At 40.3% G+C, this 12,961-nt stretch overlaps 1 protein-coding gene across 1 annotated transcript; it reads right to left on the reverse strand.

Annotated features, from left to right (window-relative positions):
* Positions 1-241: 241 nt before the first annotated feature.
* On the reverse strand, positions 242-10,179 carry LOC137286252 (uncharacterized). Its single transcript, XM_067818001.1, has 6 exons — positions 10,116-10,179; positions 3,636-3,754; positions 3,242-3,298; positions 1,283-1,395; positions 1,027-1,171; positions 242-283 (listed from the first exon to the last, which is right to left on the reverse strand). The coding sequence occupies exons 1-6, from the start codon at positions 10,177-10,179 to the stop codon at positions 242-244; spliced, it is 540 nt and encodes a 179-aa protein (XP_067674102.1).
* Between the last annotated feature and the right edge of the window lie 2,782 nt (positions 10,180-12,961).

The following is a 12,961-nucleotide window of genomic DNA, read 5'->3' on the forward strand; positions in this document are numbered from 1 at the left end:
TCTAGCGCCAAGCATTCCTGATCATTTACACTTGCTCTCAATTAATACCCCCCACCCCCATTTCGTGTTAGAAATAAAAACTGGGTTTTTATTAATATCGGTGGCGGTGGTCAAAGAGTCGGTCGGGCGATGAGATGTCCTTATATCTGAAACGGGGCATCCGACGTGGCAAAGTGATATTTCCAATGTGTTATGACAGCCGATATTATGATGAAGTGGTACCGCAAATATTCGCCGTTAACTAAAAGGGCTTTGATGGATACTGCGAGGTGGGGTTGGCAACCTGAAAGTGTAAACGGGTATAGCTTAATCGATTATATACTGGTGTGCAGTCTAATACAATAAGAGACACTAAATGTAATATGAGGATATCTATGTCAGGCTGTCTATGTATGTAAGTGTATATCAACATGGTTTTAGAGAACGCCTGAACAGTCTTCAGTATTGTTAAAAGCGGCGTAAAATCATACTCCCTTACTGTCCGTACTTTCAATCCGGTTTTGGCCTGCCATGGTTTACCAGACTAATTACTCATAAACAGTTAGGCTCATAACTCATACATAACTCACTCACTCATGCATTTCCCCATTTGCTCTCCTTCCCGGGCGTCCACCGACGCACGCACTCACCTCACCTCACCTCACCTCACCTCACCTCACCTCACCTCGCCTCGCCTCGCCTCGCCTCGCCTCGCCTCGCCTCGCCTCGCCTCACCTCACCTCACCTCACCTCACCTCACCTCGTCGTAAGAGCCGACTAACGGGATCGGGTGGTCAGGCTCGCTGACTTGGCTGACACATGTCATCGGTTCCCAGTTGGGCAGATCGATGCTCATGTTGTTGATCACTCGATTTTCTGGTCCACACTCGATTACTTAAGACCGCCGCCATATAGCTGGAATATTGCTGAGTTCGGCGGAAAACTAGATTCACTCATTCACTCACCTCTCCTCACCTCACTCACACGTATATATGTCTTCATCAGTGACGCAAACGACTCCGCGACTCCGCCGTCACATCAACGTACCTCAGGCTTACAGACCAAAATACCAGTGAGGATAGTCGTGACCAGAGTAAAGATCCAGCCGAACACGATCATGACGATAGCCCCTACCCCCATTCCATAAATGGACTCGGCCGTGGCGCAAGCAGCACTGGTATCACCCAATGTACTGAAACCAAAAACAGAATGGTGTAGTAGAGCCGGATTGTCTGGTTCAGACTGGATTGTTTACAAACCGCCATCATATTGCTGGTATATTGCTGACAACAAACAAACAAACCTGCAAGATGGTACATTGGTGGAAGCCAGGGCACCAAGGGCAATGATGCCAATGATGGTGAAGATTCCCATCACGAGAAGAGTGAGGATTGAAAACACCATGTGAGCGACGTACTGAAACACGAATGTGACTGAGTGAGTATTTGTTTACGTCGTTTAAAGGTCACATGCAACGTAAAACACAACTTTGCAGATTCTGGTACTTTTCGGTATGCACTTACCGAAACAAATCATAAAAAATGCCAATTCAACCCATAAAGTTGAAAAAAAACGCGATGAAAAAAAAGCCCGCGAAATCGGAGTTCAAACGTTTCACTAAATTCCCCCCAGCGCTGGGGGGAAAACTGGTTTCAACTGCTGTGCTGCGCTGCGTCCATAACGCATGCGCAGTGAATAGGTTCGCGGAGCATGAAACAGTATGCATGCCCAGCGTCTGAGGTCGTGAGCAGTAGTCTATTCTTGGTTGTGTACACAAACAAGTAATTAATCTACTCGTTACGTAAAACAACTTGTTGATTGTGGTAAGCAGTCTCTGTCACAGAGAAAGCTCAATGTCTGGTTTATTGACACCTATATGTCTGTCTGCCTGTCTGCTAAAGACAACATGCAATTTGAACTTAACATCTATCAGACTATACGACATAAAGAAAATAAGCTGATTCATGACTCGTGCACCCGAGTCCCGTGTCTGCCACATTATGTAATTAGGCACGTGTGATACACATGACGTTTTTATGTCTGTGGGTTGCAAACAAACTACATTCATTTTTTTCGGATGACTGGATTTGACGGAAACTGGTGCAAACTCTTGTCAGTTTCAAGTCCTGCTTTGTACTTGGACGAGTGACAGATTCCAGCCACGCAGTAGTTTACCATCACTACAGTTATTGGATCGAGCGCAAATTCAGAGAACATGTATTTTCCAAACCCAACATCTCTATATACATTCTTCGTGGATAACGACTTCTTTTCGTGTATATGATTTTGTTTGACAACAGTATATGAATCCATACAGAAACGACTCATCAAGTACACAAAAAGAAGTTGTTTATCCATAAAGAATCTTACTTTCTTGTGTGACTGGCTATACTTCTAAAATGCCCATCAAACAGATCATCTTTCTGTACACACAATGAACCCTCAGCATATCAGCAAATGAACCAGCCAATCGGAAGCCGTCGTTACACTTGAATGCATAGCCACCCGCTATGACTGGGTTCGGTCTCCCGAGGGCTTCGTTTCGGGGGAAGTAAGCCCAAGTACAAAATATTGCACTTTTGAATCGCGATTGTACGCTTATAATTGTGTTTATTTGTTTTTGTAAAAGCAGCAATGTATATTATATGTCATGAATAAGTGATAAATGTGTTTTAATTATGTTTGATTTTTTGGTTGCATGTGACCTTCAATATATCAGTATTCCAAAAATATCACGGACACCAAACATTGTGCCATGGGGGAGTCGGAGCCGGGTCTTGGTCGTGACATGTTAACGGCCCCACGCTGGTCTAAAACCGAACACATCCACTATGAGGGGATAGACGGTTTTGTTATGCGCATGCACCACCTGACATATGCTAGACCAGGCAAACAGTAGTGCAAATTACGTTGCGCAGCAAAGAGTATACGACCAGTCTCCTTATATGCGAACGAACCGAGCAAAGGTTGGCAACGTACTTCCCTCTCTTCGGTTCGAAAAATATTTTTCATGTCAAAATAAAAATCAAAGGTAGACACCCATTTCTTCACTGGATTGTGCTCTCAGAATTCCAACCCCATGTTGAATAATTACTCATCTGAAATATATTTTAATCAACATTTTAAGGCAACTCGTAACTCGTGGTATATCAGATCGTTCTTCGCCTCCATTCCCCCTGCCAGCTTCCTGTTCAGCGAAGTGAAGGAAGAGATGCTGAAGTAACCAATAAACAAACAAGACACAAAGGAATAATCTACTTACGCCACCCTTGGCTCTAATCGCCGTCGCGACGATACCAATGACCCCAGGAACGATGTACTGAAAGAAGGGCCCATATATACTCTTAAAAAAAAGTAGGGGATAATGAACTTGACTCCGATAAATCTCCTAAATATTGTTAATCGTAAATATAAAAATGAAGATACCCTACTTTTTAAGAGTCTATAAATGGCTAGATCGATGAAGAAATATCGTTTTCAACAAAAAGGAATGGCGTCCAATTGCCGTCAAGAAAAAGCCCAGAAACGTTGTGTATACAACAGAGAAGATGTTGTCATCCGTAATACTTTGTCTTATACTTGTGTCTCTCAAGAACTTCATCCAACTAGAACTGGCGTACATCGTTTACAGCTGTAGAACAGGTGAAATGTCTTACGGCAAAACCCAGGGCCCACACTGGTTGATCTGAGAAGGAAATGTTGTAGGTGGTTACAGTTTGAATAAAGTCTTTCGCCTTATTTAAGAGGGCGCCGATCAGAGAGCTCATGATGATGCCTGTCGAAGAAAGATAATGAGAGAGAGTGAGTTAAGTTTGATATTCAGAGAGAGTGAGTTAAGTTTGATATTCAGAGAGAGAGAGTTAAGTTTGATATTCAGAGAGAGAGAGAGAGTTAAGTTTGATATTCAGAGAGAGTTAGAGAGAGTTAAGTTTGATATTCAGAGAGAGTGAGTTAAGTTTGATATTCAGAGAGAGTGAGTTAGAGAGAGTTAAGTTTGATATTCAGAGAGAGTGAGTTAAGTTTGATATTCAGAGAGAGTGAGTTAAGTTTGATATTCAGAGAGAGTGAGTTAAGTTTGATATTCAGAGAGAGTGAGTTAAGTTTTCCGCCAATAACATCACGGTTACAGCTACCATCTGAATATCACAGAAATGGAGCGTTTAATCGTAATCGCAACCATAGGGATGGATGTTGTCAAATTATGACGTGGCGTCATTCGAGAATTTTTATTTGGTTTTAATTCTTTAGGTGACAAATTCGTGAATTATTCTCGGAGGTCTTGTTACATCTAATTGGTAATCATTGCTGGGTGCGGCGCAAAACTCAACTCACTGACCTTAATTAGTAATCATATGCGTAACTTGTTAAAGCATGTAAATTAGAGTTCATGTGCAATAGCCATAGTGGAATATATCCATTTATTCTGTTTGATAAATCACACATTGATTTGCACATTCATAACACTGATCACGAGTGATCCTAATTCTATGTTGATGACGTGCATCAAGCGAAGTAAACCCATCCGAACCCTGTTATTTTCATTGCTCGCTATGAACGAAAACCTGAAAATCTGGGTTAGAATTGGTCTTCAGTAACAAATGTTTGTCTTTACAGGTGACTAACGGGTTCGGGTGGTCAGGCTCGCTGACTTGGTTGACACACGTAATCATATCCCACATGCATTGATCGGTGCTTGTGTTGTTGATTGTTACCTGAAGTCTTTTTTCCCGACCCGTGAAGGTCCGGGATAGAATAAGCCTTCAGCAACCCATGCTTGCTATAAAAGGCGACTCTGCTTGTCGTAAAAGGCGACTAACGGGATCGGGTGGTCAGGCACGCTGACTTGGTTAACATCTGTTCCCAATCGTGCAGATCGATGCTCATGGCGTTGATCACAGGATTTTCTGGTCTAGACTCGATAATTTACAGACCACCGCCATATAGCTAGAACATTGCTGAGAGCGGTGTAAAACTAAACTCACTCACTCATTCACCCTTTGAACGAACGCCTTCAGGAACGATGCCCTGGTCTTCATCATCCCAAGTTTGTCGTAAACGGGATCTGGTGATCTGGCTTGCTGAATTGGTTGACACATGTCCCACTTGCTAAGATGCATGCTCATGCTGTTGATCACAGGTCAAATTTAAAGTGTTAAAGTGTGGTAAAAATGTTTTACTTCCTTATCTCCTTACTGTTTTCAATAACATATTTAGAAGTGGTAACTTTCCAGGCCAGTGGTTCAGAAGTATTATCTTCCCACTCCACAAGAAAGGAAGCGTTCATAATGTCAACAGCTATCGAGGTATTTCACTTATGGACATTTGTGGCAAAGTTTTTACACAAATTCTGAATAACAGATTAAAAGCCTTTGTAGAATTGTATGATAAATACCCAGAGTGTCAAGTTGACTTTCGGAAGGGATATTCCACGGTTCATAACATGTTTATTCTCCAGTCTCTAGTACGGATCTAAATCAAAAGAAGGTTTCATTGTCTATTTGTCGATTTTCAAAAGGATTTTGATTCTGTCAACAGGGATCTGTGGCATGTCCTGTATTCACATGATATTCATGGTAAAAATTTCACCATCATCAAGGATATGTATTCCACATCTTTGGCCTCTGTTAAAATATCAATATCACGGATTATTTCAATTGTTTCAGTGGTGTTCGACAGGGATGCATTTTAAGTCCTGTCTTATTTTCATTGATCATAAACCAGCTGGAAAATGATAAACAGAACTTCGGTGGTAGGGATATCTTTTTTCGCGAAGATGTATTAGAGTTCTTTATACGCTGATGATTTGTGTATTTTTGCAGATTCTGTTCTCGAGTTACAAAAGAAAATAGACGTTTTACATACGTTTTCTAACAAATGGGGCTTAAGAGTGAATTTAGATAAGACTGAAATACTGTTTTTTCGAAACGGCGTTAAATTAAGGAAATATGAAAAATGGAAACAGGGCGATGTTCCAATCAAAATATCAACCTACTATTGTTATCTTGGTATTATGTTTTCAAATAGATTGTGTTGGTCCAAAGCTGTACAAACATTAGTCCAGAAAGGTACCAAAGCTGTCGTTTCCATTCGTCAACTAAGGTATAAACTTCGTAACATTCTCCTAAGGTTTTGTTTAAAATGTTTGAGTTACAAATCAAGCCAATAATTCTGTATGGTTCAGAGATTTGGGGTGTCCACCAGTGGTTGTTTCTTGAACGCTTTCAAGCTAAATTTTGTAAATTTGTTTTGGGTGTTGGCACCAAATCTACCAGTGTTGCTGTAGTGGGCGAATGCGGACGTTGTGGTACTTATGTAGATACATAATTATGTCAGATGTATAAGATACTGGCTCAAAGTTCTAAACATGACTCAAAACAGGTACCCCCAACAGTGTTACAATAAATTAGTAGGTGTAGATGCAGCTGGTAGAGAAAGCTGGGTTACTCATATTAAGCATTTATTGTATTCTCTAGGTTTTGGAATAGTTTTGACAATGCCAAGGAGTTGGTGATGTGAATTGCTTTATGTTTGAATTTACGCGTAGGGTTAAAGATTGTTATACACAAACATGGTATTCTGAGGTGTCAAACTATTACAAACTAAATTTGTGTGCAGAGTTCAAAGTGTCACTCTTTCCTGAGCTACACCTAAGCAGTTTACGTAAAGAATACGCATGCATGCTTACCTTGTTTAGAACTCGATATTATGCAAAATACAGGCAGAAGGCAGGGTATGGACAAAAACATTCGTTTTTGCCCACTCTGTAGTTTAAATGCTATTGAAAATGAAATTCATTTTATTTTTGTTTGTCCTATCATGATATTCGTCTTACATATTGTCCTTATTAACGCGTGCGTACTATTAATCACAGAGAGACTCTTGTAAGAATGTTACAGTCCTCTGATATCACACTGTTACAAAAGCTGGCAAATTTTGTTAAAGACGCTGTCGGTCTACGATCGTCATATCTTTAAAATTTATGAAATGCAGTACCGATTGTAAATATTCGCATTTGAGTCCTTATTACTGAAATAAATTAATTATTACAGGTCAAATGTTGAAGTGACCCACGACATCAACGGTTATAGTTTTGATGCTGACAAACGAAGAAGAAAAAGATTTGCACAACTGCCACATGATTCTGGCTCGTTCTCTCGTCACGCCAAAGGCCCATGTTCGTTTCGCAATAGGTACAATGTTTGAAGTCCATTCCTGTTGTATCTTGTCGCGATACTCTTGGAATACTGCTAAAAGCGACTTAAAACCACATTCACTCACACACACACACACACACACACACACACACCCATTCAATTAGGAGTAAAGAAATTACCAGGAAAATAATATTGATAATGATAATCATTCGACAACGTCTATAAAACACGCTTATCTAAATATTGACATATTCACAGAGAAATTACAAATTTGCTTTTAACCTCTCGATAGTGTATGTAATTCGATGTATTATTACTAATAATGAAGCAATTATCAGAAAAATGATATTTTATCACATTTGCATTATCTGTTGATTATAGGGCGGTGGGGTAGGGTAGTGGTTAAAAGGCTCGCTTCTCGGGCTATCAGGTTCTGTTCCCTACATGGGTACGATGTGTGAAGCCCATTTGTTGTGTCATGGTATCGCTGGAATATTGCTAAAATCGGGGTAAAAGTAAACTCTGTTTATCATTGTTGATTAAGACACCACACTGCCAATGCTAACCACAAGAAACGGAAGAGCTTTGAGGTTCTGTTGAAATTTGACTGCTCTCAGTGATTACCCTCAACACTATTTTAAAGCAGCACATTAGTTAAACTCTTTTTGTGGACATTTTTTTAAAAGTAGTATTAGTTAAACTTGATCGAGCAGGAGATAACAATCTCTGTTCAAACGTAAAGTATTTTCAATAATCGTCCCGAAGTAACTGTACACAGGAAGCCTTTATCCAGTTGTGACATTTAGAGTTATCTGCTCCTTGTGACACGTGACCATGGCAATAGCTGCCGTGTAAACACAAGCTACTTGTAAGGTCAAAGTACCAGTTGCTACATTCACGATCATGTGTATATAACGTATCGGGCATTGGTGTCAATATGTATCATGTGGCAAAGCACGAGGGGCGCAACACCTTGTCGGAATACTTCGTACCGTCAAGTGCCGCCCTTATGTTAAAATTTCCTTTAATGAAACTCACGAGACAAATAAGGAATACTTTCTGGCAGCAATGTCATGGCAGGGGACAACAGAAACTGGCTTTACACTTTGTACCCATGAGGGGAAGTGAACCGGGGACTTCAGCGTGACAAGCGGACGCGTCAACTACTAAGCTTTTCCATCGGGCTTTGATCTTCTTGCCACTCGATAGGGAAGGGTATCTCTGGGTATTTGTTTTGTCTCTGATTACCCAAATCACAGCAACATTCTGCATAAGGTCAAATAATGTGCTATCGCATACTCAGCCGTGGGCGTGTAACGTCGCCCATTTTGTTTTACTATGTGGCACGCTTTCAGAGAATTTGTTTTATTCTACAGCCGCTCGAATATGAGAAAATAATTTAAATGTTATGTTTTTTTCTAAAAGAATATGTCAATACCAGTGTTAAGCATAGCGTTTCCCACACGTTGCAGAAAGGATTTTTTATAAAGTATGGAATTGTGCACTTGTGGGCTCCATACGTAGCAGAAAAGATTATTTTAAAAATGTATAATTGGACATGTGCACCAACTGAAATGTGCCTATGCAGTGAAATCTTCCTATCGTACTATAACGACTCTTCAGGCTACATAAAATGAAATTATCATTTTATATAACAACTAACGCAAGGATCTTATTGTACAGTAACTTACGACCATAGTTTATCACGAGAGAGTGTTTAGATCTTTGTCAAATAGTGATAAACAGAACATACCCTGCTCTTAATCGTTCGGTAACAAATACTCTTAAGACTAGTCAATTGTGTTCCCCAAAAAACATCTAGAAAAAAATTGTATTGGACATAATTGTTCGGGTCCACTTGTCTGCCATGCAAGGTTTGAAGGTTTCACCTATGCTTTTGGTCATCAGGTCTGCTCAAGCTTTTGAGCAAGAATATGAAGAAGCCATAGACAGAACTATTCAGTTGTCAGGGATTTTGTCATTTGCCATATAAATAGGTTTTGTTAGTACTGATACTTTTTTGAATCAGACAAAAATTTACAAGGGGAAAAAGGTGAGTGAGTGAATTTACTTTTGCCCCCAGGACCTTTACTAGTCGGGAACAAATACTTCAGGTAACAATCCAGAAGTAATCCAACACCGTTTTGTCGAATAGTGATATGTCGATCTTCCAGTTGTCTCAAAGTTCATGCTTGGTCCTTTCTGATGCTTTTTATCTGCTTTTCTGCTGAGTCAAACTTCGAATAACTCGAAGTATTTCCAAAGGCGACCCCAGGTTCGACACATCAGTGTTGGCTGTACTTCAAACGTGTTGCTTAGATATAGCTTATATATCATCACTTGTGTACCTCAATACCATTTAATATGAATTTCACAAATATCCTAGCGCCTGTGTCATCAAATAAAGGAATGTTGGGTGAGGACAATGCTGAAGCCATTGATGAAGACAATGGGGAAGACAGTCCTGAGGAGAACGCAGAGACAAATGTTGAACACGATACTGTTTAACTCGCCCTTTTTAAGATAATGCAGTGTAATATTTTACGGCAGTACTTCGTTAGTGTAACACCGCTAGACGTAAGATGTCATGACGCGTCACCTTGCCTGACTCGCGGAAAGCTCGGTGCCATCACACTGTACCCAATTTCGCCACAGTATCTATCAGTTTATGTTGGAGCGTAATAAACAGAATACTAAACTCACTTCCGTGAAATACCATTTTATTACACCTGTGAAAAATTTAGTATCAGACTTGCTTTTTAAACGGTTGATGCCAAAATCATTACCTCGTTTAATAAGAATGGTATTATACAGAATTTAGTTTAGTATCCTCTACAAAGATAAAGCTGAAGACATTACCAAAGATAAAGCGGAAGACGATGGGGAAAGCAATGCGGAGGACAATGCTAACTGAGGACAATGAGAAGACAACGTAAATTGATGAAATTGATTTCAAATATATCTTGATACAATTCTACTTACCACACGCCAAGACAAGTAAGGACGCAACTCCATTGATAATGTTCAATCGACTTTGTTCAGCCATGATGGAAGTTTGAGCGTTCTTATCCACACGTCCGGTATTAGTTACTTGATGCTACTGAACAGCAACTTGACATCCGCGATACTTATACACTAGCGACAGAGCTCATGACCTGTTGATTTCACAATGTGCGTGTCATTCCATCAGTCTAAAGTCACCTGCTGATGAATACGATACCCTTATGTCACAAGAGTAAAGTTTGAAACGTATGCAGCTTTCATGAAAGCAAGTAATAAATATAGGGACGTTGGCTGGAAGTATAATTCTATTGCTAGTGCATTTGTAACAATGTGCGCTTTTAGAGCACAAGCTACTGTTTGTTTGTTTCTTTCTTTCTTTGTTTGTTTGTTTCTTTGTTTGTTTTACGCCGCTCTCGGCAATATTTCAGCTACATGATGGCGGTCAGTAAATAACGGCGCCAATCCAGTGATCAACAACATGAGCACCGATCTGCACAACTGGAGTAATCATGAGCATTAAGACAATAATGCCACAAACTATCATGGCTGTTCCTCAAAGAAACATACACATTTGGCACACATAAATACACCACCATATGTTATAGGGCTAAATATCCTCATATGGGCACAAAGAAACCCATGTCAAGTGTCCACCGCTCTGATATTACTGGAATGTTATCAAAAGCGGCGTAAAACTAAACGGACCCCTTCAGAATAAAGCCAAACCACGTGGTACATGTTGTGATCTCAATTACACGGTTGCATGATTTCGCCCTGGGTTGGGTCGCACGGATACCCGTTACGGGTGGATAAGGAGTTAGGCCCAGGTACCCGTCTCTGTACCCGGACCGGTTATTATCACGTTACTAATGGATTAAACAACACGTTACTCTTCCATGATAAAAATGTTGTATTGTCTTTGAAAATTTAGACATAATTTATTGTTACTTTTTAATACATTTTGAGATAATAAAATCTGGAAATTTTAGCCTCCGAGTAAAATATGTTGCCATTTCTTGCAAATGTGATGCGGGTATCCGGGTAGGGTAGACTAATAGGAAATGGGGTACAGGGGTAGAAAATATGGACCCGTCCAACTCTAGTATGGTTTATTAGAGGCCATTCAAATACAGAGATCTTTATCGTCACCCGAGACATCGTTAGCAATGTGATATCCTGAGTAACTTCTGAATGTTTAGATAAGGGATTAGGAGGCCACTGGATTAAGGATGTGAGACTATGATCTGTCCTAATTAACATCACTGGTGAACCCTTCTCACGATCAGTAGAAGGGAGCAAAGGCCAAATGGTGAAACCAGTTCACTTATAAATTGTGTTCGGTTTTGATAGATCTTGTAGTAATAATTAATTTGAAATAAAACCAAATAAACTACAGTTTTAATTATATATACTTCTTTATTTCCTCCAGTAATGAAGATTTACAACAAATATGAATCATGAATATGGATTAGGTACATCAAACACAAACATTTTGAAAAGGAATTGGGCGGACAGTTAGAGTACACGGCAGGTAATTGGGTGGATAGGCGTTGTGATTCTGTTGGGAATCAAGTCGACGCATCGAGCAGGCAACCTAATCCAAAGCTCAACTGACAACTCAGTGAGACAGAGACAGTAAAGAATGGCGTTTATGACAGGCAGATAACAACGTATAGAAGGGGGAAGTTAGACACACACAGCACCAATTCAGATGTCCTTTACGCGAGATTAATCATGCAATATTCACAATGCAATAGTCGGATATGTCGAGGTACCGTCGACACATGGCTGTCACAAATTTGACAGCTGTTAAGGAGAACTGTTCTTTTTCTTCAGGACATAACAGGTCACTGTTTTCTCTGGCAGCTAGGAGAATACACGTAATGTCCATGTCTGATTTATTGTGCAGATACACACTAAACTCCAGGCTTCCTACATTGGCTAGTTCTGTCCAGAGATTATCACGGAGTGTCATTGTGGATTGACAGCCTGTTGCTGCATGTACGATCACATTGTTGAAGAACAGTCCACACTTATGGCACAGGATATCTGATGTCGAACTCCTCACAGAGGCGCAGAGTAGAACACGGAACTGTGCTCTGCCTGTAATATGGGGGTACAACTTACACAGCTTCCATGCAGAGTGTGTCTCTATTCTTGGATGAATCGTTAATACTTTGGAGAACATTGCTTTTTGTATTTCATGAGTCTAGTGAGAAGAAGTTGTTTAGGCAGAGCTCGGGGATGGAGATGAAGAATTTGACTTAGGAATAGAAGGTTCCTCCTGTCGATGTATGCTTCTATTGGATGCCAACCTATCAGACTCTGACACATGTCAGAACGTGTTCTTTTTGGAAGTCCTTGTATAGCTTCGATGCAGTGGTGTTGTGCCCTCTCCAGCATTTTTATCTGTGTAGGCGAAATGAAGTTCCAGAGTTCACATCTATATAATGCTTTTGTAAGACAGCATAGTTTAATAAGTTTGGCACTTGACATCAGGTTAAGAGCTGATTTATGAGCCACATATTTTGTGAGTGCTTGTTTTTAGAGACCTGCAGACTGAGACAGTTCTCTCCATGCTATTAAAGTTTTTGTCGAGGAGAATACCCACATGCTTGACACTCTGCGATACCGGAAGTGGTTCTTTGCATAGGGTGAGGTGTCCTGTTTGTACTTCATCACCTGGTTTGTTATTGAAAGAGATCACAGCGCTCTTCGAGGGGGAAAAGTTGAAACGCCAGTGGTTGTTGTAATCTTCACAGATGTGGAGAAGGTCTTGAAGACAGGAAATTCTTGGACTGATGACAGCTACGTCGTCTGCTTGT

Source organism: Haliotis asinina, chromosome 6, assembly GCF_037392515.1.
Source record: "Haliotis asinina isolate JCU_RB_2024 chromosome 6, JCU_Hal_asi_v2, whole genome shotgun sequence".
In the NCBI taxonomy this organism is placed as follows: domain Eukaryota; kingdom Metazoa; phylum Mollusca; class Gastropoda; order Lepetellida; family Haliotidae; genus Haliotis; species Haliotis asinina.